This window comes from Pholcus phalangioides, unplaced genomic scaffold (assembly GCF_987345545.1).
Source record: "Pholcus phalangioides strain wild (caught in Gottingen) unplaced genomic scaffold, Ppha-v1.0 ptg000004l_1, whole genome shotgun sequence".
Lineage (NCBI taxonomy): Eukaryota > Metazoa > Arthropoda > Arachnida > Araneae > Pholcidae > Pholcus > Pholcus phalangioides.
In genome coordinates, this window is record NW_028301597.1 from 29,444,775 (window position 1) to 29,467,118 (window position 22,344).

General features: G+C 37.9%; 1 protein-coding gene across 3 annotated transcripts in view; it reads right to left on the reverse strand.

Moving 5' to 3' along the window:
* The window catches only part of LOC149087058 (uncharacterized), a 292,357-nt gene that overhangs the window by 89,796 nt on the left and 180,217 nt on the right, over window positions 1-22,344 (reverse strand). For 2 of the 3 annotated variants that reach the window (XM_089231284.1, XM_089231285.1), the window contains exon 2: window positions 3,730-4,479. In XM_089231284.1, coding sequence (XP_089087410.1) covers window positions 3,730-4,479 — 750 coding nt within the window. Of the gene's footprint in view, window positions 1-3,729; window positions 4,480-12,036; window positions 12,182-22,344 lie in introns of those variants that run through there. The other variant, XM_089231287.1, reaches the window with a different exon arrangement.

Consider the following 22,344-nt stretch of genomic DNA (forward strand, 5'->3'; position numbering starts at 1 on the left):
TTTCTCAAATGCGTTATCCGATGAGGAACAAAAACCAATATGACGTCATGGCAATGAAAATTCATACGCATCTTTTTTTTCCCCGGTAGTATTATCGGCGTGGGTGCATGTCTTTCTTGAAATGAATTTCACTAAATGTACAGGGCGTTCCAAACTTCACTGGACAAATCAATAAAAATAGGTACTGAAAAAGCGATAGAAATTCACTACTAAACCGCTCATGCACCTCGTCCATATTCCTAATTCATTGTTAGCTGGCTGCATTATGTTTGGGGAAGCGGTAAAATTTCAGGCGAAATTTCAAAAGTAGTTGTGGACTTTGGAAATAGATGGCGCTGCTGTCTACGAAAAAGGAAATTGACTATTTTCAAAATATATCAGCCATTTGCAGCAACAATACTTTTCTCATAGGTTTCAATAGCGGTAAAATTCAAAAACTGGTGTATTTGAAAATATTTCACATTTTTTCTAAATTTTTAAAAAATCTTCGTCCCAGCACAGGGCTACCAGATTCGAAAACTGAGATAGGATTACGCGGGCCATGGGTTTAGCATATATGGTTTAGAGCAGTGATTCCCAACGTGAGCGTTAACGCCCCCTGGGGGGCGATGGAATGTTCCAGGGGGCGGTAGAAGCTACGGGTATAGCATAGGATTCTATGGATGAGATTGCGTTGAGGGGCGCTGGGACAAAAAAAATTCTAAGGAAGGGGGCGATGGGACAAAAATGGTTATGAAACTATGGCTTAGAGCATAGTTTCCCAATCTTTTTTGTCCCACATCGCCCCCTTCTACAGAAATTTTTTTCTCCCATCGCCCCTCAACGCAATATAACCCATAGGATCCTATGTTAAACCCGTAACTTTTACCACCCCCTGGAACTTCCATCGCCCCCCCACAGGGGGCGTTAACGCCCACGTTGGGAATCACTGGCTTAGAGGGTGGTTTACAATGCATTTCTTGGAAATGAATTTTGAGTTCTTAGCCTTGAAATAGCATTGAAATTGACATAAAAATTGATGGAATAATAACATATAAAGGTACTTTCTCTTCCGGAATTTTAATTTAATAAAAAATTTTTTTGCATTAAAAAATTGAATTTTTGATCGTCTCTCGGGGGGCATAGAGGGGCTCGTGCCCTCCCCCCTTCCGCGAACGTCTCTGATGTGCGTTAGGGTATAGGTGACAGAGCCGGCGAAATTTTTCTGACAAGGGGGGGGGGGGGTCGGAGTTCTGCTGACGGGGAGGGGAAGGGTAAAAAATGGCTAAAAATCTGCTGACGTAACACTGGAATGGCCCCAAATACGTATTCACATAATACTATATTCACTCAATCCAACAGCCTCTCACTTCTGATTCCGGCGTAGTAGCCCAGGTCGATAAAATACTCGCCTAAAGTACCAAAGGATGTTTAAAGGTGTCGTGAGTTCAATGCCCAGTTCGTCCTTGTCAGAAACTTTAATGACGCAGGGGTACATCAGAAATGGTGACATGACCTGTGTTAGCGCACCAACGTCTCGGTCAGTATAAAAAGGTTGCCAATGCGGTCCCGGTCTAGTTAGCCGTCGTGTGCAGAAATGACCGTGTTGCGACAAAAATGATCAAATGACCACACTTCTGATTTAGGAAAAAAGGGTGGCGAAACCAACCGAGCACATGGAACTCGAACTAGTAGATCCACTTGCTCACACGAAATCAGACCCATGATTCTTGTCGGAATTTAAGGCAGCTTGGACTATTCTACGGAGTTACATTGACTTCAAAAGATAAAGGTCATTGAAGAAAATATCCTTGAAAAACTTTTTCCGCTAAAACGATGTCCTTCACCTAGTTAATTGAAAAGATAAAATGCCCGCTTCCTCAATTAGTCAGGAGACCCCGGAAATCAATACAAAGATTCCATGGTTTTTTTTTCCTTTCACACCTTCCGGTTTTTTGCCTAGCAAAGATTGATATAACATACTATGTAATACACGCTGCCGTGAATTCATCCAATATATAACACGCGCTATATTGTTTGTAGCTACGATTTCTATGTCGAGACACTAATTTATCGGCAAAAGCGTATCTGTGAATTGTTGCTGGTTCAGAACCCATCGTGATTGATCGGTGTTTAATCAGTTGTTGCCGGAAAACTAGATCACTACTGCCTCTGTGGATGCGTTTTATCGAATGTTATTGGAAGCCGATATAGTTAGTATTGATTGGTTAGCGCGTCTTACTATATATGTATATATTAAAACATATACATACTCCTATAGTACAGAATGGCCACAATACTACTACTATTTAACCGTTCATGCACCTCGTGCACATTCCTTTGAGATCAAAATATCTCGGAACAGGACGTTTGGACACCAGACATTTGGACCCATACCGTTTCTGCGTCCAATCAGCTGGATCGTTATGTAACGTCTTATTAATTTAGTCGTTATTACTTTTTTCATTTTAATTATTGCTGGGAAAAAAATGGGGTATACTGTGTCATAGTCTTGACGTGTCACGGCCTCAAGTTTTAAAGTGGATACGTTCTTAGAGCCTACCTTTACGTGTTAGGTACTGACATAATGGAACTGGCATCATCGGATTTATCATTGGAATAGCTAACAGGCGGTACCAAATGTAGCAATATAGCATAACCACATTAAGTTATAGCATAAAGATGTGAGCACAGTACGTACTCGATTACTCAAACTCTCATGATATTAAGAATTCTTTCTTCCTTTCAAACTGAACACGGTCCGTGCTCTATCGCCCGTCGCGAAATTTTAGCATATCCCCAATGGGGCTAGACCGTGGCGGATTTTATTATACGAGAATTTATTATTGAGAATTGTTGCGTCGAAACGTAGGAGTCAAATCAGTCGTTGTCTAAACGGCACGGGCTCAAATGTCCCGCGTAAAAACAGCTCAGTCCAAATGGCTGCGTCCAACCGCAATGCACCGGAGATTTCTAACGAATTGGTTACATGCAGGAACGTGGGTTTGTAAGTGCGAAGCCGGCGTGGCCCTAACGAATTTATGTTGTTAGCGTTGTGCTTGTTTCGTGTATTGTTGTTGTTGTTGCTGCCATCTGGCTTCCATGTTTCGAGTTGAAGATGGTAAATGCTTGAATTTTCATGTTATGTAAGTATCATGTTGAAGGCCCCCCTGCTCTCTACGGAGAGACTTGGTAAATGGGAGACCACATCGAATTTTAACCTTGAGATTTTAAAACCGCAGAAAACCAACTTCAGCCGACCATCACTGAGCCGCCAACGGGGTTCGAACCTGGATCCTGACAGAACAGGGGTCATGGTTAGTTTTGATGTCTAACTTCAACATCTTTAATGGAACCCTAGGTATCCGACTTTGACTTGTTGTCTCTTAACGGACACTCACCGTTTGTGGACAACTCCCGTTAGCAAACATTTTTTAATTACGTCAACGGACACTTCAATGTATTTTACTACCCATAAGCGAACACTTTCCGTTGGGGGAAAAAATCCTCTTACCCCAGCGTCTGTAATTGAGAAGTTTCACTGTATGAGGTTTCTCGCCAATTGAGAAGACTAGTGTTCTGTCAGCCTTCATCTTGGAAGCATCATCATCAGTCATGTCTCAGTCAGTGTTTAAATATAACATGTTCGACCCGTTTGTTAGTCTTAAAAACTTATTGGTGGATGATAATAACAAAAATATTAAAATGTGCTATTAATAATCTATTGACAAAGAATGATTGAGTACTTACCACCTTCGACATGTTGTAAGAGTTATGAGGAGGAATTTCCTTAGAGCATCCGGCACTATGCGTGCGCCTCAGGAGCCTACTGAGGCGGCTGCCCCTGCTCGGTGTTCCCGAATGACTACCGGAACAGTCCTGCACACTGCCCGACGAACCTTTCCTGGACTTCCTCTTGAAGAACGAATCATGTCGGTCGTCTTGGTCTGAATCGAGCGCCTCCAACAGGTCTTTGGTCAGAGACGGGTCCAAGGAGCACTTCGGTTCTTTCGACAGGCAGGACCTGGTTAACAAGTGCCTCTGCCGCGGGTTGACGGGTGTCGAGGTCGGAGTGCAGGTGGTAGTAGTTATGACTGGAGCCGTTGCGCTCGTCTTCAGTTTATCCGCGTAATCGGCCACCTTGGGCTTGTCGAACTCGAAGGCGGTGCCCGCGCTTCCGTAAGAAGGGGTGTTCCCAGCGCTACTAGAAGCCCAAGACGGGCTGCTCTCTTCTCCGGCGCTCTCGTGGACGTTGCCGTTATGGTGTTGGAGCTGTTGTTGGGTCGGTTCGACGGTCGTGGTGTCGACGCGTTCCAATTTGCCTTTCTGGGATTTTGATTCGGTTTCTTTCGGGCTTCTCGTTTCCGACGGCCCGTGTTTCAGGTGCCGTGGCATCAATCCCAAGGCCATTGTTGTTTCTTCTTCATCCAGCATATACTTCTCCATATCTGCTAGGGTCCATTTCGGGTTGTTGTTCTCACCTTCATCAACCACCACTCTCTAAAAATAAAAATCAACATTAAATGAGCACGAGATATAGTGTAGGTAGGAAAAAATGAAACAAGTCTATAAATTGACCAATCAGAATATCGTAACAAATCAGCCTTCAGATAATTCTAGTTAGTGTTCTCCAACGACATTCATATCATTAATACCTTTCATATCTCTCTAATTAATTAATATTTCAGTGACTTTGATCCTGACACAGAAAAATTAAAATGCATCATTGACATCAGTGTTATGCGTATGAAACTAGTTTTGATACAAAGCCGGAAAATATAGTCAAACTCGGTCATAACGTTAAAAGTTGGCTGTCTGGACTGATTCTCATAGAGAATAATGTTAATGAAGCTTGCTCATAACGTCGATGGAAGCGCAACGACTTCGGACATTATTGTGTGTGTGTTTATCTTTCTGCGTTCCTAGCTAGATGCGATGCATCAAAAATTGCACTTTCTTTGGCACAATACATTCATAATTCCATAATACATTCATAGTTGGAATTTCAACCGACAAAACATTTTTGTCAAAAGTTTCTGCAATTATTTATTTACCTTACCAGTGATTTGGCGCCTTCTTCCCATAGCGGCTGCTCTCATCGAATAGACGGGACATTATTATCGCGATAAAAAGTGTACCCAGTCACAAGGTTCGTATTGACCATCCGCTACGAGGTTGTCCAGAATGGGTAAATACGTGATGGTACCAAGAAAAGATCAAAGTATGGTATCAAAAAAAAAAAAAATCCAAGGCACACATGGATACGGCACACTACCTATTAGATGTGAAAAGATGCTTGCGCACCTGGTGCTCCTGTACGTCCACAAAATCACACGGAAACAGAATTGTGACGCATATATCGCTTTTACGAGAGCATCTCCTTCAACCAATACCATATTAGAGATATCTCTAGCGTATGAGAACATAGTAAATTATTTTCCATCACTAGAAACAATGAATGAAGGTAGTAACTCAAATAGTAACCTGAAATTTGATACATAGTATTTTTACCTTGTCGAGGGCCGCATACGGTCTCCCGGCATCACACTATAAAGATTTTATAAAAGTTCTTGTCCGGTATTTTCTTGTTTTAAATTTATTTATAGACTCCCCTCCCCATGTCTGGGAGATTGACAACCCCCGACGCATCAAAACCATACCATGCGTCACATTCAAATAACTCAATTTTTTCAAAACGTATTGAGCAATATCAAATGGAAAAAAAATCAATGTGAAGAAGATGATTTTAATTTTTGTGATGCTATTTCTGTTCTTAGTGAATGTTAGTGTAAAGGCACACTCTGTCGGTTGATTGCGTATTTAATTTTTATCATTACGAAAGAGTAGAGCGCATCTTTTGAGTGATATGTGGTAAAGATGTGTACTTCCAGCTACACATCTATTTTCCAAAAATTTCGCCATCTTGGAGGTGGTGTGAGACGACTCCTAAATTGTCAACATCCCTATTCTCTTACACCAACCAGGTCTTTAGTCCACTACTGCATTTAACTGGCAGAACAATGGCGAAGAGGATGTGAACTGTTATAGTCCATATACGGCATCCCGATGTGCAAATGAAGGTTCGAGGTTCTTTTGAGTGATACAAATTTTTATCGGTCTGACCATTGGTTAAAGCTGTAGAATTGTTTCGAGTAGCCTAACTCAATTCATGCAATCTGCATATTGTTATCAAGTTCATCCATATTTAAATCAGGATACTGTATTTTACTTCATGAAGAAATCAAAACAACCAATACATTCCCAGCAATAAACTCGTCATCCGGAAGCATTTCCTCATAGAGTGATACACAATAGATTTCCCGTGTGTTTTCTGCAGTGATTAATGAGCACCCGAAACACATTTGATTAGCAGTGACCGTAATGCCATCCAATCTTTGATTCTTCGTATGAAAAGAAAACTGAACTGTCAAACTCCCAAGAATAATCTATCCTTATACCCTTGATCATTGTCTCCATCTTTTCCGTATACCGAATCATGACACAGAGCTATAAATCATTTTTCCTACCTTCGCGTGCGGTTGTGTATCTATATATGTTATCTCTCTTTTCGACATTAAGATAACTACTTAGATATAACTTATTTTGTTCTTAAATACCCACAGAGCTGTTAAAGCTTGACCACCTTTACGATCACTGGCGTAATGTTAGGTCCAAACTCCAGTGAATAAATTCAAATAAGTTTTCTGTGTTTTCTTTCCTCTCTCCTCACCATCGCGAGGCTTTATAGCAGCCCTCTGTTATCTACGGAAGATTTTTTTTTCGCACACATATAATGTATCTTTCTACTATATACATGTATGAGCGAAAGAGAACACGTAGGGTGAGGGTGAAAAGAGACCTCTTAAATAACTCGCTTATCTATTACTTTTTCTTTCTATATATTTTTCTTTCCCCCCCCCCCTCCATTTACGTTAGGGCAAGGTTACCATATTTATCGCCGATTCGTTAAATACAGGTAATACTAATTTCTTGCAAAACGCTTGTATGTAAATTGGTTAATATCCGAATGAATACTTGACCCTCTATGGTCCCGTGTATATTTGAATATACATGCTAAAAAACAAGAAGAAAACAACAACCACATTATACCAATTTCTTTTCTCAATATCTTGGTATTTTGAAAATTACGTATTTTAGTGTCATTTCAGGCAGGGTCTGTTCTGATCATATTTCAAGTATAAGCGAATAATATTTTGGTGGGGGAAAAAATCGCCCCCTTCCTTCAGTTGGCGCCTTCTACGGCAGCGTTGTTCGTAAGATTCAAGATCCCTACCCGATTTCAGTACAAGATAGCGTTATATAAATGCAATATATATTGCAAAATCGATTGTCATTTTTTCTTCTCAGCCACCTCGTTGGGCATTTTGCCTGTTGTGGCGTTGTATTTGTATATAAATTATTAAGAAAGAGTCTATTCCCTTTCATTGTCATTTTTGAGAGCTTCTGAAATTTCAGGTGTTCAAAGATTTCTGAAGTCGCACGAAATTGATGGCATTTGAAAAATAAATGTAAAAAAGGTAAAACTATTCAACTTTGCCAAGCAAGATTTCATCAGTTTTTAGATGATTAAAAGATTACATTAAATTTATTAGATTATATTAAACTCGATTCGAACTGGATATTTTACCCTTAATCGACCATTTTAGCCTATTAAAAATTCACTCTAATTAATTAAATTGCCGAGTTGATGAATTGTTTCAATCAGTAATATACTAACAGCACTATATACTGTATCTCTTACAAACACTATTTCATCCGTGTTTGTAAAAGATAAAGAATTGCAATGGCACGAATGTGTGTGTATGGGATTGAACCATTAAACTAGTTTCACACATCTTTATACCAAATGCGTAACGATATTCTGTATTACACGCACTAATGAAATTTTTAGCTGAACAACTATATTTAATTTATAATAACGTGAGAAATATTCAATTTGCATTACGTTAAAATCTCATTAACCTTTTTAGATACTGGTGCGACAAACGTGTGAGCAGTTCTTTCTCACTCTGAATTTTTTTTTCCTTCACCTTAAGTGAGTTAAGCTTTAGACTTGAAGGATTGTGGAAGTTTTGAGTTAGAAATGTGCTTAATATGAACTTTAGGGGGTTTTCCATCAGAGAGCAGCACATAAAGTGTGATTTTATTACATATTTTAACAATATCATTCAGGAAAAAAATTGTCTGTGAGGATGAATATAACCTGCATGATCTTGACTGAAAAAATTTAAATGAAGTGAATTTTTTCTTCACAAAAAAAAATTGAAAATTAAAAGAAAACATTTTTTTAAATAAATATTAGCTGACATGTTTTTCTTTTTAATGCATTTTTTGAGTATCAAAATGCCAAAAATTTGAAAATTCCAATAAATGAAAGTTTTGGTCTGAAAGGATTAAGCAAGTTTATCACGTGATGAAGTCGCCCCCTCAACTGTAGATGAATTCATATTTTCAATTACTTGCATTTTTTTTTTACTGGCATGGTTTTAGGTAATAAATTTTCAGTTTGGTAGAGAAACTGTTATCTGTTCAGTTTAGTACTGTAAACTGTTATATATATTTTAAAGCTATATATCTTACTGAGTCTGAGATATACACATGTTCGTAGTTAGTAAACTAAAGAGGATTTCACTTTAACACGTTCATGCTGGCGTGCATCACCGGTGGGTCGAACTCGACTGTCCCATCGGACGGCGTGCACCACCGGTGGGTCACACTTGAATATTCGACCAGACGCTGCGTACCATAAAAAATGTAGTTCGTTTAGTAACTAGACAAGAACTGCCATATAGTTGAAGATGTACTACATAATGGAAATTCAAAACGTATACTAATTGAAAAAAAAATGTCGGATTTATTTTATTTTATCTCAACGTTATATAAACATAACTTATAAAATAAAAATTGTTAGTAAAAACGTAACAATTCAATATTATAAACTTAACATAACTGTTTATTTGTTTCGATGCAATTTTTGAAACATTGTAAACAGAGTGGTGGCTATCCTTTACAATTGCTACTATACGTCGTTACTTTTCTGGTTTTCTTCGTGGCATACTGTCTACCCTTTCTTTTACATAAACATTTGTAACATTCTTTACATCTTTGTGTACATCGCCGCCAGATGAAGTGAAACATGAATTCGAGCACCGTCTGACAGCGAAAAACATGAAAATTGGCGCTGGCCTGAACGTGTTAAACAGCAACTGATGGTTTAAAATAGTTTTAATTGCATCGATACCCCTAGCACAACTGCTACATTATTTTACTAAAAATTAATGTTACCATAAAGGAAAACAATTTAGTTTTTTTTTTCTTTATAGGGCATATTCTTCAATTTAGCATTTTCTAGAAATATTTTGGTCATAAAAGCTCTAGCCCTAATAATGATCACTGATGTAATATAAAGGAAAACTAAGGTAACTCGGCTGATTATTATAGTACAGTGAAACCCCGATATAACGATATTCTGGGGACTAGGAGGAAAAGATATCGTTGTATAAGGAATATCGTTATATCGGAAGGCAACAATACCCTTACGTGGGATCGATTTTATGCTCTTGTCATCTTTTCTGCATCGGCATTCTTAATGCCACCAGAAAATGCGCATTTTTGAGTTTATTCATCGCAAAGAATTTTAATTGACAAGTTGATTAATAAAATCCAGTTAAACGTATTGGTCACGTAATGATTTTATCGCACTGCACTCTTGCGTCTCACACAGAAGGTAGCAAATGCCAATAAGTTTTTTAGAGCTCTCTGTGATCTTTTAGTGCAGAATCTCGATGTTATTGAACGAAAACAAGTGACGAGGTTAAAATTAAAAATGATTTTTGATAAAATGTAAAAAAAAATGTTTTTTATATATAGCAGTTTCAAAAATCTCTTTGAACATATCGTTATAGAGAAATTTATCGTAGTAAAGGATATCGTTGTATCCAGAGAAGTTCAACTTTCAAAGACATTTAAAGACAATTCTAAACAAGATTCGAAAAATATCGTTGTAGAGGGATTTATTGTTATATCGAGACTATCGTTGTAGCTAGGTTTCACCGTAATTGAATACTGTTCTTGACAGAATCTCGATACATCTAATGTGAGCATAACGATATTTAATAATACAGCAACATAAGTATTTTTTGTGAGACATCATATATAGGGCGCATAGCAAACAGCACGCACAGCATTTTACTGGCGGGCCGTTGATCGTAAAGGCACACTTTAGAAAAAGTATGCAAATAATGTGTAGAACGCAGACATGTCATTCATGTTGTAAAGGATTGTGTGGTTATTAAAGTATAAAATCAACTTTATATACGGACACCCCTGTTCTAAAACATCCAATTACGAAGTTGTTGCCCTGTCTCTTCTGAGACCAACAGCAGCAAAAAATGAAGTTCCATGTTTCTAAGTGCAATATTAGCAGAGATATTTTTTTGAATTCCGAAAACGGTGGAAACTTGGGAAAGAACAGCATAAATGAGGGAAAGAAGAGTTGTCCGCGTTAATTTTTGCTATTCTTTTCCAACATTCCTCCAATATTTGAATTCAAATATGTCTGCTACTGTTGCACTTACAAACGTGGAACATTTTTATATATATATGTTACGCGCGGTAAATGTGATAAATGCGGTTATTATACATAACCACCAATCATTTTTTTATGTGAAAAAATAAATTAAAAGTTAAAGGCGATAAATTTCAATTATTTGTCAAATTTACCAATTACACTTGGTTATTATACATAAACGCCGATAAGATGAATAGTGTTTTCAGTATTTATAAAATTTACCAACGACGCTTGGGTAGTATGCATATCCAAAGGCGAAAGTGATGAATTTATCAAACTTCCAGATAAATTTCCCTGAATTAATTACTTTTACCGGCTATTAGCATAATACCCAAGCGTCGTGTCGTTAGTAATCATGATAAATCGCAATATGCGATATACTGTACATGGTAATTCATACACATATTGTATCATTATATCGGGGTCCGACTGTATTCATCACGCATGTTCATTTGAAGTTTTTTTCATAAGTATCAAGTTTATCAATTACACTAGAATATTATGCATAATCACAGATAAAGGCGATAAACTTTTAATAATAATATTTTAATAATAACATCGGTATTAGTCAAATTTACCAATGACACTTGACTATTGTGCATAAATGCCGATAAGACTGATAGTCTTTCAGTATTTATAAAATTTACCAACAACGATTGGGTAGTACGCATATTCACCGGTAAAAGCGAGAAATTTATCAAACTTATCAAGACGATTGATAAGTTTGCATAATAACCTGTTATTACGTATAATCGCAGGTTATTAATCCATAATCGTCAATCGTCTAGTTAAGTTTGATAAACTTATCACTTCTGCCGATGGCTGTTCATAATACCCAAGCTGTCGGTGGTAAATTCGATAACTCCTAAAAAAATTTAACTCTTTCTGGTGATTATACACAATATATCAAGCGCTATTGGGAAATTTGATAAATACTTGAAATTTATCGCTTTTACCTGTAGTTATGCATAATAGCCTGGTGCTATAGGTGAATTTGACGAATATGAAAAAAAACCCTCAAATGAATCCAGTGTTTGATGAATGTAGTCGGACCCCGATCCGGGTACGATCGTAAAATTCGTTAAAAAGGTTTGATTTCAGAATGAGTTGAATCAGGGTTCATTATATCCGCTTCAGACTCTGGCTCACAAGTGTGGCCATCTAAATAATAAATCTCATCAAGGCAAGGCGACCTATTCATCGCGCAAACGAATACGAGATGGTGATTACACTTAATAACGAAAGTTTGATGAAATTAGAACAATTTATCATGTTCACCAACAACGCTTGGGTATTGTACATAATCACCGGTAAAATTCATAAATTTATAGACATTTATAGAACTTACCAAAATGATCGGCAATTATGCATAATAATCGCATTCATCACATTTTAACTATAACATATATATTAAAAAATTTAATACCATGTTAAAAACGGCATTAAAATATGAGCCATATAATTACCATATCATGACCACATCTCGGAGAAAGGACAGGGTTCAACAACATTTTTTTTTTCTCGCGATTGTAATAGCACAGACTCGATGATAAGACGTTGACTTGATGATGGGTCAAGTCCCTAATATTATGGTCAGTTGCATCCCACGAAACGAAAATTTCTCTATACAACCAAAGACTCAACGGTAAGCATGTTCTTCTATCAACAAACTCACAGATAGTTATGAATGGCTAAACGATTGTCACATATTCAAAAAAAATATATAAATAAATAAATGGAAAGCATTAGCATGTATTATGAGCGGCACGTTGTATTTTTCTATTCCATAAAAGCCTAAGCATGGTTTTCGTTATACGAAGGATTGACGTCAAAGTTCGTGACTGGGGCATCCTGGGAAACAAATTAATCAGCAGCTGCCAGTAGACGTCAATTCGACACCAGAGATATTCGAGGTCAAACAAGGTTTTATCATGGTGACTCTTTCTCTCTCTCTCTCTCTCTCTCTTCTTCACTAACATTATCTTCTACATATTCAAAGAAAAAACATATCCACTTTCGACTCACGTATCTCTCGATTTGAAATTCAATACCTGTCGCTAAACTCACACTCGATCTTCAATAATTGCAGTATGTACTTACAGGACTTTATTATGAAACACGCCATGTTTTATCAATCCCCCTACACGAGTCTAAAATATTGAAAACCGTGTACAGGACACTGACGTCATTCGAAAAATAAATTTTAAGGAATTTCGAAATTTATTATTTATTTACTAGTTTTTTTTTTTAGGAGAAAGTACAGTAGCGCACAAAAGTCTTTTGACAACAAGGAATTTATCTACGAATTTCGTATTTGAATTTTTTGATGAAATCTGACCATGGTGGGTCAAATTTTTTAATGGAATCTACTCTATGAAACATAAATACTGAGTTTCATCACAAACTGTTATGACCAAAAAATTGCTTATCTATACTGTAAAATTAGAAAAAAAAATTAATCACCTGTCAAGTCTTTTGACACAAAAAAAAGAAGAATGCAAACCACTAATAAGCATCGTCAATTGCATCGTCACGGGCATTATAATAAAGAAGAATGAGTGAAATCTTCATTGAATAACCTTTAGATTGTATAACTAATTGGCATGGCTTGGGCGCATGGACTCAATGAGCTTGTCACATGGCGATTGAGCATTTTTCCCATTCTTTTTTCCCCGCAATTGAAGAAATCATCGAGTTCAGATAATTTCTGGCTCCGACTCGTCTATTGAACTCAATCCACTAATTATTGCTGGTATTGAAGTTATGGCTCTGACTTCACCACCCATAGAACTCTCATTTTGTTGCCTTTCAAATAATGTCTAATTTTTAAACGATATTTGCGTTCGTTGGCTTCGCTGGATTATGAGTAATAGCGGCATGTGTTGTGTTACGTCGTAAAGGACGACATGTAGTTATGAAATACGTTTATGTAACGGAACCTGCCCCTAGAGTGTCTTTTGGAGAATGTAATGATGGACCGACACCTGCAGAGGAGCATCCCCGCACTTTCACTTTCGTGCTCAACAGTAAGAATCTATAATACCTTAATAAGAACCTTTAATACCTCATATGTGTATCATATAGAGTGTTGCCTTGAAGTGGCCACAAACTCAGAGGGGTGATATTAGGCATTAAGAGGAATAAACGGGGGCGAGGCGAATAATTTGAGAATGTGCAAAATATGAATGAATACGACAAATAATTTATGCATCAGCAGAAATAAATTGGTGAATGAATTTACGGACCAGCTAAAATAAAATGGAGAAACAATTTTCGGAGCAGTAAAATAATAATTTGCGGATCGGTTAAAAATAATTTGTGGACTAGCAAAAAGATACCGTACATAAGAGAAACAATTTGCAGACCGGAAAAAAAAATATATATAACGATAAATAATTTGCGGACCGTTAAAAAAATTAATAAATTTGATAAATAATCTTTGGACCGCCAAAAAAAATTAGTAAATGGGAGAAATAATTTGAGAACGGGAAAAATATGAATGAGTACGAGAAATAATTTTATGCACGGCCGAAATCAGCCAATATACCAAAACCGGCCGAACCAGTAAAAAAATAAGCGAAATAATTTTACGACTAGTAAAAAAAATGAGAAAAAATAATCTATGGACTATGAGAAATGGATATGGATGAATCTATGGACTATAAATAATTCGTAGCCTTTCTGACCGCTAAGACACAAATAAAAATCGATACAGAGAGACAGTATTTCATTTATTAAATCTAAAATTATGCATCGGCAACATGAGTTTTGAGGGCAGGAGATTCCCACTGACCCTCGCACCAGCGATTGAAGAGCACTGAGCACTGTCCTAAACGATTTTGAAACGTGACATTATGCAAATGCTTCGGTGTATTTCGAAACATTCGTGTCACAAGCAAGCAAATCGAGCGTAGATATCTGAAATCCATTCGGCGTTGTCGATCGACATAAACTGCCGATTTAGATGCTTGTCGAAGAAGCACGTGCTTTACGCGTATTGCATCCTTGATGTGCTTTGCCTGATAATACTATCGCGTTTATGAATAATGCAGCAGACAGAAATGTCGAATATATACGTATCGTTCGCGTAAGAGTTTTTGTTTTTCCTTTTATTTAAAAACTGGACAACAGCAGTGACGAGTTTTCACTGGAATATACTAGATCTTATCGCCGCTGTTCCAGAAAAACAGAATTTTCTCGATCGCTTCCATACTCTTCTATAAGCGCTATTTCCAATATTGATTCACATAGACATGGAAAAACTCTTTAAGTGTGAATAGTTATTGATCCGATTTTTATATCTGAATATTGCACAAGGAATAAGAAAGGCGGAATTTGGAAACTTGCCTTCTTTTGCTGTATTTGTTTCAAACATACAATTCATCAAGCTCTACGGAAAAATTCACCGACGAAAAAAATCACCGCTTGGAAAATTCAGACAGCATTTTGTCACTAGTAAGTCATCCAGTGATTTAGCTAACGAATGAGCTAGTGAGTGACCGTACGATGATCGAGTGAGTGACCGTATGATAATTGAGTGAGTGACCGTATGATAATCATGTGAGTGAGTGACCGTATGATAATCATGTGAGTGAGTGACCGTATGATAATCATGTGAGTGAGTGACCGTATGATAATCATGTGAGTGAGTGACCGTATGATAATCATGTGAGTGAGTGACCGTATGATAATCATGTGAGTGAGTGACCGTATGATAATCATGTGAGTGAGTGACCATATGTATATTCCTGTGAATGACTGTATGAATGATCAAGTAAGTGACCGCATAAGTAATCAAGTGGATGAGTGACCGCATAAGTAATAAAGTGGAGGAGTGACCGCATAAGTAATCAAGTGGATGAGTGACCGCATAAGTAATCAAGTGGATGAGTAACCGCATAAGTAATCAAGTGGATGAGTGACCGCATGAGTAATCAAGTGGATGAGTCACCGTATGAATGTCAGAGTGATTGACTATAGGTATAATTATGTGAGTGAGTGACCATATGTATATTCGTGTGAGTGACCATATGTATATTCGTGTGAGTGACCATATGTATATTCGTGTGAGTGACCATATGTATATTCGTGTGAGTGACCATATGTATATTCGTGTGAGTGACCATATGAATGATCAAGTGAGAGACCCCATAAGTAATCAAGTGGATGAGTGACCGTATGAATGATCAAGTGAGTGACCACATAAGTAATCAAGTGGATGATTGACCGTATGAATGTCAGCGTGATTGACCGTATGAGCAATCAATTGAGTGAGTGACCACATGAGCAATCAAGTGAGTGAGTGACCACATGAGTAATCACGTGAGTGACTGACAGTATGAATGACCAAGTGAGTGATTGTATGAATGACTGAGTGAGTGACCGCATAAGTAATCGAGTGATTGACCATTCTCGGCCACCTCGTTGGGCATTTTGCCTGTTGTGGTATTGTATTTGTATATATCACCGAGTGAGTGACCGCAAGAGTAATCCAATGAGTGGGTGACTGAGCGTATGAGTGGTCAAGTGAATGGGTGAGTGACCGGGCTAGTGAGATTAACCATATTTATGATCTATGATCTAATGAATGGGTGAGCTACCAAAGTGAGTGATTGTGTGACTGTATGAGGGAATCAGTGAATGGGTAAGCGAGAGATTGAGCGAGTTAGTGACTGTATGAGGGACTCACTCTATCGATCATTTGCTCACCTGATCATTCAGTCACTGTTCGTGCCGCCATCTGTCTTCCATATGCTGAACTGAAGATGGTAAATGCTTGAATTTTCTGGTTATGCAAGTATGATGATGAAAGAAGTCTCGATGAACCTCTCTGTGGAGAAACTTTTTCAAATGGGAGACGCGCTTAAATTCGCACTTCAAAGTTGGATATATAGGGTGTCTCATCAAGATCGCCCAAACTCTGCACAGCTAGATTCCTCGCTTGGAATTCACAAAAAATGGCCAAAGAACTGTACCTGTACGACCCATATTTTTCGAGGAAAATGCGAAAGAATAAATTATGACGTCATATCCGATGCAAGGGCGGAAAAAACTTTATTGGAAACATGAACATCGGTATTCGAATATGTTTACATAGGAAGATGTTCAAAATGTCCACCCAGCATATCAAGGCATGCATGCGCGCAGTCAAATGACGTCAAGCCGTCGTTTGATATAGCACCAGATACGACATCATACTTTTCTTTTGCGTTTTTCTAGAAAACTATGGCCGTACTGGTACAGTTCTTTGGGCATTTTTTATGTATTCCAAGCGAGGAATCTGACTGTACAGAGTTTGGGCGCTCTTAATGGGACACCCTGCACAGCATGTTTGCTAATACCATTGCTTGTCATTGTTAGCCGTCATTAATGTACAGGGTGTTTCGAAAAAGAACCATTCGATTAAAAAAAATCTTAACTATTCAGCTTTTAATTCGTTTTGATGGAATAATGTATAGGTAGAAAGAGGGAAATCTCGAGTTTCACGTAGTTGGCGACCGGTAGCGCTAACGCTCTTCTTTCGGCCGCCACTTCAGTGTTTGTCAATATTTGCTTTTCCCACAGTTAGAAACCGATTCGGATGACTTAATTTTCCAGCAGGGTGGTGCACCACCTCAGTGGAGCTTGGGCGCTCGAAAATTTTTGAACAATCGCATTACTAAACGATGGATCGGCCCCGTACGGGATCTGACGATTCAGTCAAACATCGATGGCCTCCAAGATCGCCGGGCCTCACAGTGTGCGATTTCTTCTTGTGGGGTTTACAAAAGAGTACGTTTATGTTCCTCCCGTTCTGTCTACAATAGCCGAACTGGAGATACGCATAACAGCAGCAGTAAAAGCAGTGAATGCAAACATGCTCGTAAAAGTTTGGGAGGAATTCGACTACCCTATAGACATATGACGTGCATCCCAAGGTGGACATATTGAGCACCTTCAATTTGGTTTGTTGAAAAACTTCATGTCTAGCACGTGTAATATAAAATTAATATTAAGTGTCTATGTTCAATATTTTTCGAAAGGGGCTGTTCAAGTATTACGTAAGCAGATTTTCAGCCATTTTTGACCCCTCTCTCCTTGTCAGCAAAACTGAACCCCCCCCCCCCGTCAGCACCTTAGAATATTTCATATCTTTAAAAAGGGGTAGTTGATGACGTAAGCAACCATCAAACCCTCTCCCCCCTGTCATCAAAAGTCAGCAAATCCCCCTCCCCCCTCGATGCTGACGTAATACTTGAATGGCCCCTAATATTTGCATTTCGAATCGGGTGATTCTTTTTTTAAATATCCTGTATAGTACTTTATTTATTGCGACAGAATGTTCCTCCTCTTAACCAGATCTGCCGCTCTGTCCAAATGAAGAAATTTTAGCAGGTGGTCGAAGAAGACCTGGTCCATGCTGGAAAATGTATGTGTAGTGAACCTGACGTGAAGTTAGTTTCTGTGTAATTCTTATTACAGTGCTGCCATCTGCATCAATTTATCAGTTTTTCAAATTATGAGTGAAGCGTAATGATTGAATAACTGTGCTATTGTAGGCCAGTTGCTCTCTCTGGCGAGACTTAGCAACAGAATCCCGCTAATTCGATGGTCTAAACAAAATCACTGAATCCAAACAGCTTGGGCAAGGAGGGAGCTGTGGGAGTCGCGGACTCCTGGATAAAGAAATGAACTACGTTCCTGGTACAAATACTGTTAATCGCAATGGGGATGAATATCGTACAGTCACCGCCCAATTAAGAGTCCTGTGGCTGAAAACATTGAAACCTCGATGTAACGATACTCTGCGGCCCACGAAAAAATATCGTTGTAGAGGGATTATCGTAATATCGAGAGGCTACAAAAACACGTTTATTTATGCTGTTGTTGATATCTTTTCTTAAATCGACATTAATACCACCAGAAAATGCCCTTTTAAGTATTTATCAACAGCAAAAAATTACAATTGATTAGTCAGTTTATATAATTCAGTCCCAAGCGTTGCCTCTTTATAAGGAAGTTTACCGTATTGCAGTATTTTGACTTAGGTCTACACAAAAAATAGCAAATGCCAACAACTTGATAATTACATTCGGTGATAACGTGGTGTAAAATACTGATGTTATTAGACGCCCTTGGAAGAAAGAAAACAAGTGACGCGAAGTTAAAATTAGATTCAAGATGATTTCGAACGAAATATATATAAAAGTAAACACATAATTTTTGTAGCGATTTCAAAATTTCTTTAGAAATATCGTTAAAGATGGCAAATAAGTGAGATGAATATTTATAGTCCATATTCATTTTCACCCACAGTATAAGCAATGCAAAATACCTTTATCTCTGATGTAAGATTAATAATTGAAGAAATCATTCACCCAGAAAAACCGGGAAAAACGGTACATTTTTGAAGTGGAAAATAATAAAATACTGTAATGTGTCCCGTATATGGGACATGTAAATTAAGAGCACGTCGGGACCCTCTAAACTTCTTAACGACGAAAAATGAGTAAATATCTTTGTATTCACGATCGTGGCATTTTCATCAACGTTATACCCAAGGATCATTAACATTACAAAAGGGGGGGGGGGAGCGCGATGTCAGCCCAACAGATTGCCAATTATTGACATTATAACCGAGGTGTGATTATGTGACATAGTTTAAACTGTGATGCTAAACCAGACAAGCATCTCTCGAAATTACATTGAATTGAACAAGTGATCTCTCTGAGCGATTCACGCATCCTCAATAATCTTGATGCCAAATTAGATTGAGATCCAAACTCATCGACTTGATTTTATGATAGAATCACGCGAATTGGCAGATTTGAGAGATTTTCTCGACCTCTTTTCCAAAACGAGCCCGAGCAGGGCTCCGAGGTGGCAACTTGCATTTATGTTTTTAACGGAAAGCGTGTAAAGAGCTCGGAGACACGGATAACTTACTGAAGGGCTCTTCCTATCATTTTCTTGCGCTGAAATTCTAGGCAAAACATTCATTAATGCATTCGTAAAGGAAATGCTCGGTGCTCATTTGGGCGATTCAATTTCAGTTCGGTATTACTCCCTATCTCTTGCAACACGGATGATAACCTTGCTCTTGGAGTCGGAAGGAGCTAATGATCTCCATTACGTTCTAATGATCTTTCGTTTTAATGACCATAAGGATCTGTAACCTCTCCAAGTGTCCACGTGCTTCCTCCTCCCTCGTCATATTTGGCCAAATGTTCGGCAAATTCATAATTCTAATGATACGCCGATATCTTCTTTTGTTGGCGCTCAAATAAAATATAACGAGGAAAAAGTGTCTACCTCCGTTTAGAACTTAACCTTCAAGCCCTCCCTACACAGCTCTGAACCTATCGTAACATAGACAATTTAGCCCATTAACGACGACTTTAATTTTTTGAAAAACAAAAAAATACTGAGTGGAACCACTTGCCACCATTTATTGGCAAAGAAAAATAATTAAAATTTCGAATGGCAAATGGTTACTTCGGAATTCATTATTACGGACCCCCCCCCCACCTTCCCGTATATGTCTTGCTTTGCATATGTCAATGCCAAAGCTCGAAGTGCGGCCACGTATCCAAAGGCTGAATTGCAAAAATGATTCTGACTTTTGCCGGCTATTTCGCGAAGTGGCTTGAGATCTCTGGCCAAAGCTCGATGGGCGGATGTAAGTCCGATTACAAAAGACATGATTCGGGATCATCGTCAAATTGGAGTATTTTTTCTTGATAATTATGTCCATGTTAATTATGGAAACTCATCAAACTGCAGTCACGATGCCTTAATCATTTGTTTCCTCCTAAGTTTGGCGGGAAAAATTATATGTTTAATTTATAGTTTTTCCTCTCAGATTTCACTTTTTTCCCCTCTGGTCACATGGAACTAATCCAATGCAGCTGTTATATATATACAATTATACATGCATCACAATAGATGTTATATCGATATCTCTCTGAGATGAAAAGCGGGGTGTGATTGATTCTTCAATGTTCAATGTATCGTCCGAGGACGAAACTGGCAGTGAAAATTATTCTAATGTGTGCGATTGTTTGTTACAAAATCTGTTACTCGCTGTGGCCAAATTTTTCAAAAAGGCGGACCAACTCGAAATTTGAGAAAAACTTCTGCAAACGTAACTTTAGCTGATCCCCACTGTGGTTCTATGTTGTCGTCAGAATTATGCCTGTTTCATGATTTAGTGTGCTGCCATCTGTCTTCAATATTAAAAGATGCAGATGCTCGAATTTTCCTGTCATGTATTTATCGTGTCGTGGGTCTGTCTACTCACTGCGGACGCACTTTTCCTAATGAGAAGCCGGCTCACATTCGCGCCGCGAAGGTGGAAAACCAATGGATGGAACTAATGCCCATATTGTCTTGCATGTATCACCACAGGCTTCTGGAAGGAGCCGCAAACCGGGACCGTGGTGGGCCGTGGCCGGTTCAGTGATTAACAAGGGTTATTTGCGTCTCACAGAAGGATTTCTAACTGCGATTTCATAACTGTGACTCAGGAAATATAAATCTTACAAGGAAAAAGTCCCAAGATGACGTCTTCAAAAAGCCTTAAAACAACTACCACTGATTCTACTCATTGAAATATACACAAAAATCCGGCAGAATTATTATGGGTCACTAAGAAAAATAGTGAATATTAATATTTTGAACGGCAATACGGAGCCAAAAATTAATTAAAAAACCCCGTTTCCTTAGAGTGTTAGAGTGACTTCATTTAAACAACACGTGATCAGGCACAGCGCAGAACAAATAAAGAGAGAGAGAAAAAAGAGAAATAATTCGTTTCCCAGAAGGAAAAAAGCTGGCGGGAGAGTGAAAAAAAGACTTATTTTATATATATCGCCAAGAAGCGCGAGAGGCGATGAGTAGCTTAATGCTATTTCACCAAACACCAACTCTGGCCATATCGCTATTTACTGCCATTAGTGAGATGGGTTGGAAGTAAAGGCGCTGTCTATCGGTGGTCGCCTCGAGTTCGTTAGGGAAAATATCTTATCTATATCCTCCCTTGGGTTCGAACCCGGAACCCTGACAACAACCTTCACGATGGTAGACGAGCATCTTACTACCATGCCACTCGGGCACAGTAACTTAATGCTGTCATATTTAATAATTTTTTGAGTGTATAATAATTACACTGTCCCATTTTTTTTTTCATTTTTATGTGCTTCTGGGTGAGATGAATGTACTTGTGATTTCTTTCACAATTTTTTTGAAGACAGACAACACCTTTGGATGCTTTCCTTGTACATATATATATACAAGTAAGATACATATTAAGTAAAATATTTGGAAAGAGGAATCTAAACTTCAGCTAATTAAATTAGGGTACTAAGGTGAAAAAACCCAAGAATTAATAGCAATTCATGTAACTTTATTCCGAAACTTTAGTACATTAGAAGAAAAAAACATATACCAACTATTAAATTATTTTGCTGTACATCCACAACATGAGCACAAGATGAAAAAAAAATTAATTTATTATTCTGTAGTTAATTAACTCCTTAATGTAATTAGTCTCTTTTGCATTTCGAAATCCAACTCAAGAATGTTAAAAACGTCAAGGAATTTTTTCTCATCGTTATGTTTTTATTTTCAAAAGTGAAAAAAAAAGAATGAATATGCTTGGAGAAACACTTTCGTGTCTGAAAGTACATTAAATGCCTTTCAAGAAGACTGTTTTACCAGACAGTAGACTTGTGTAAATAGAGTAAGGAAACATGGCTTGTGACAAAGAAGGAAAGCGATGAAATTCTCAAAACTTC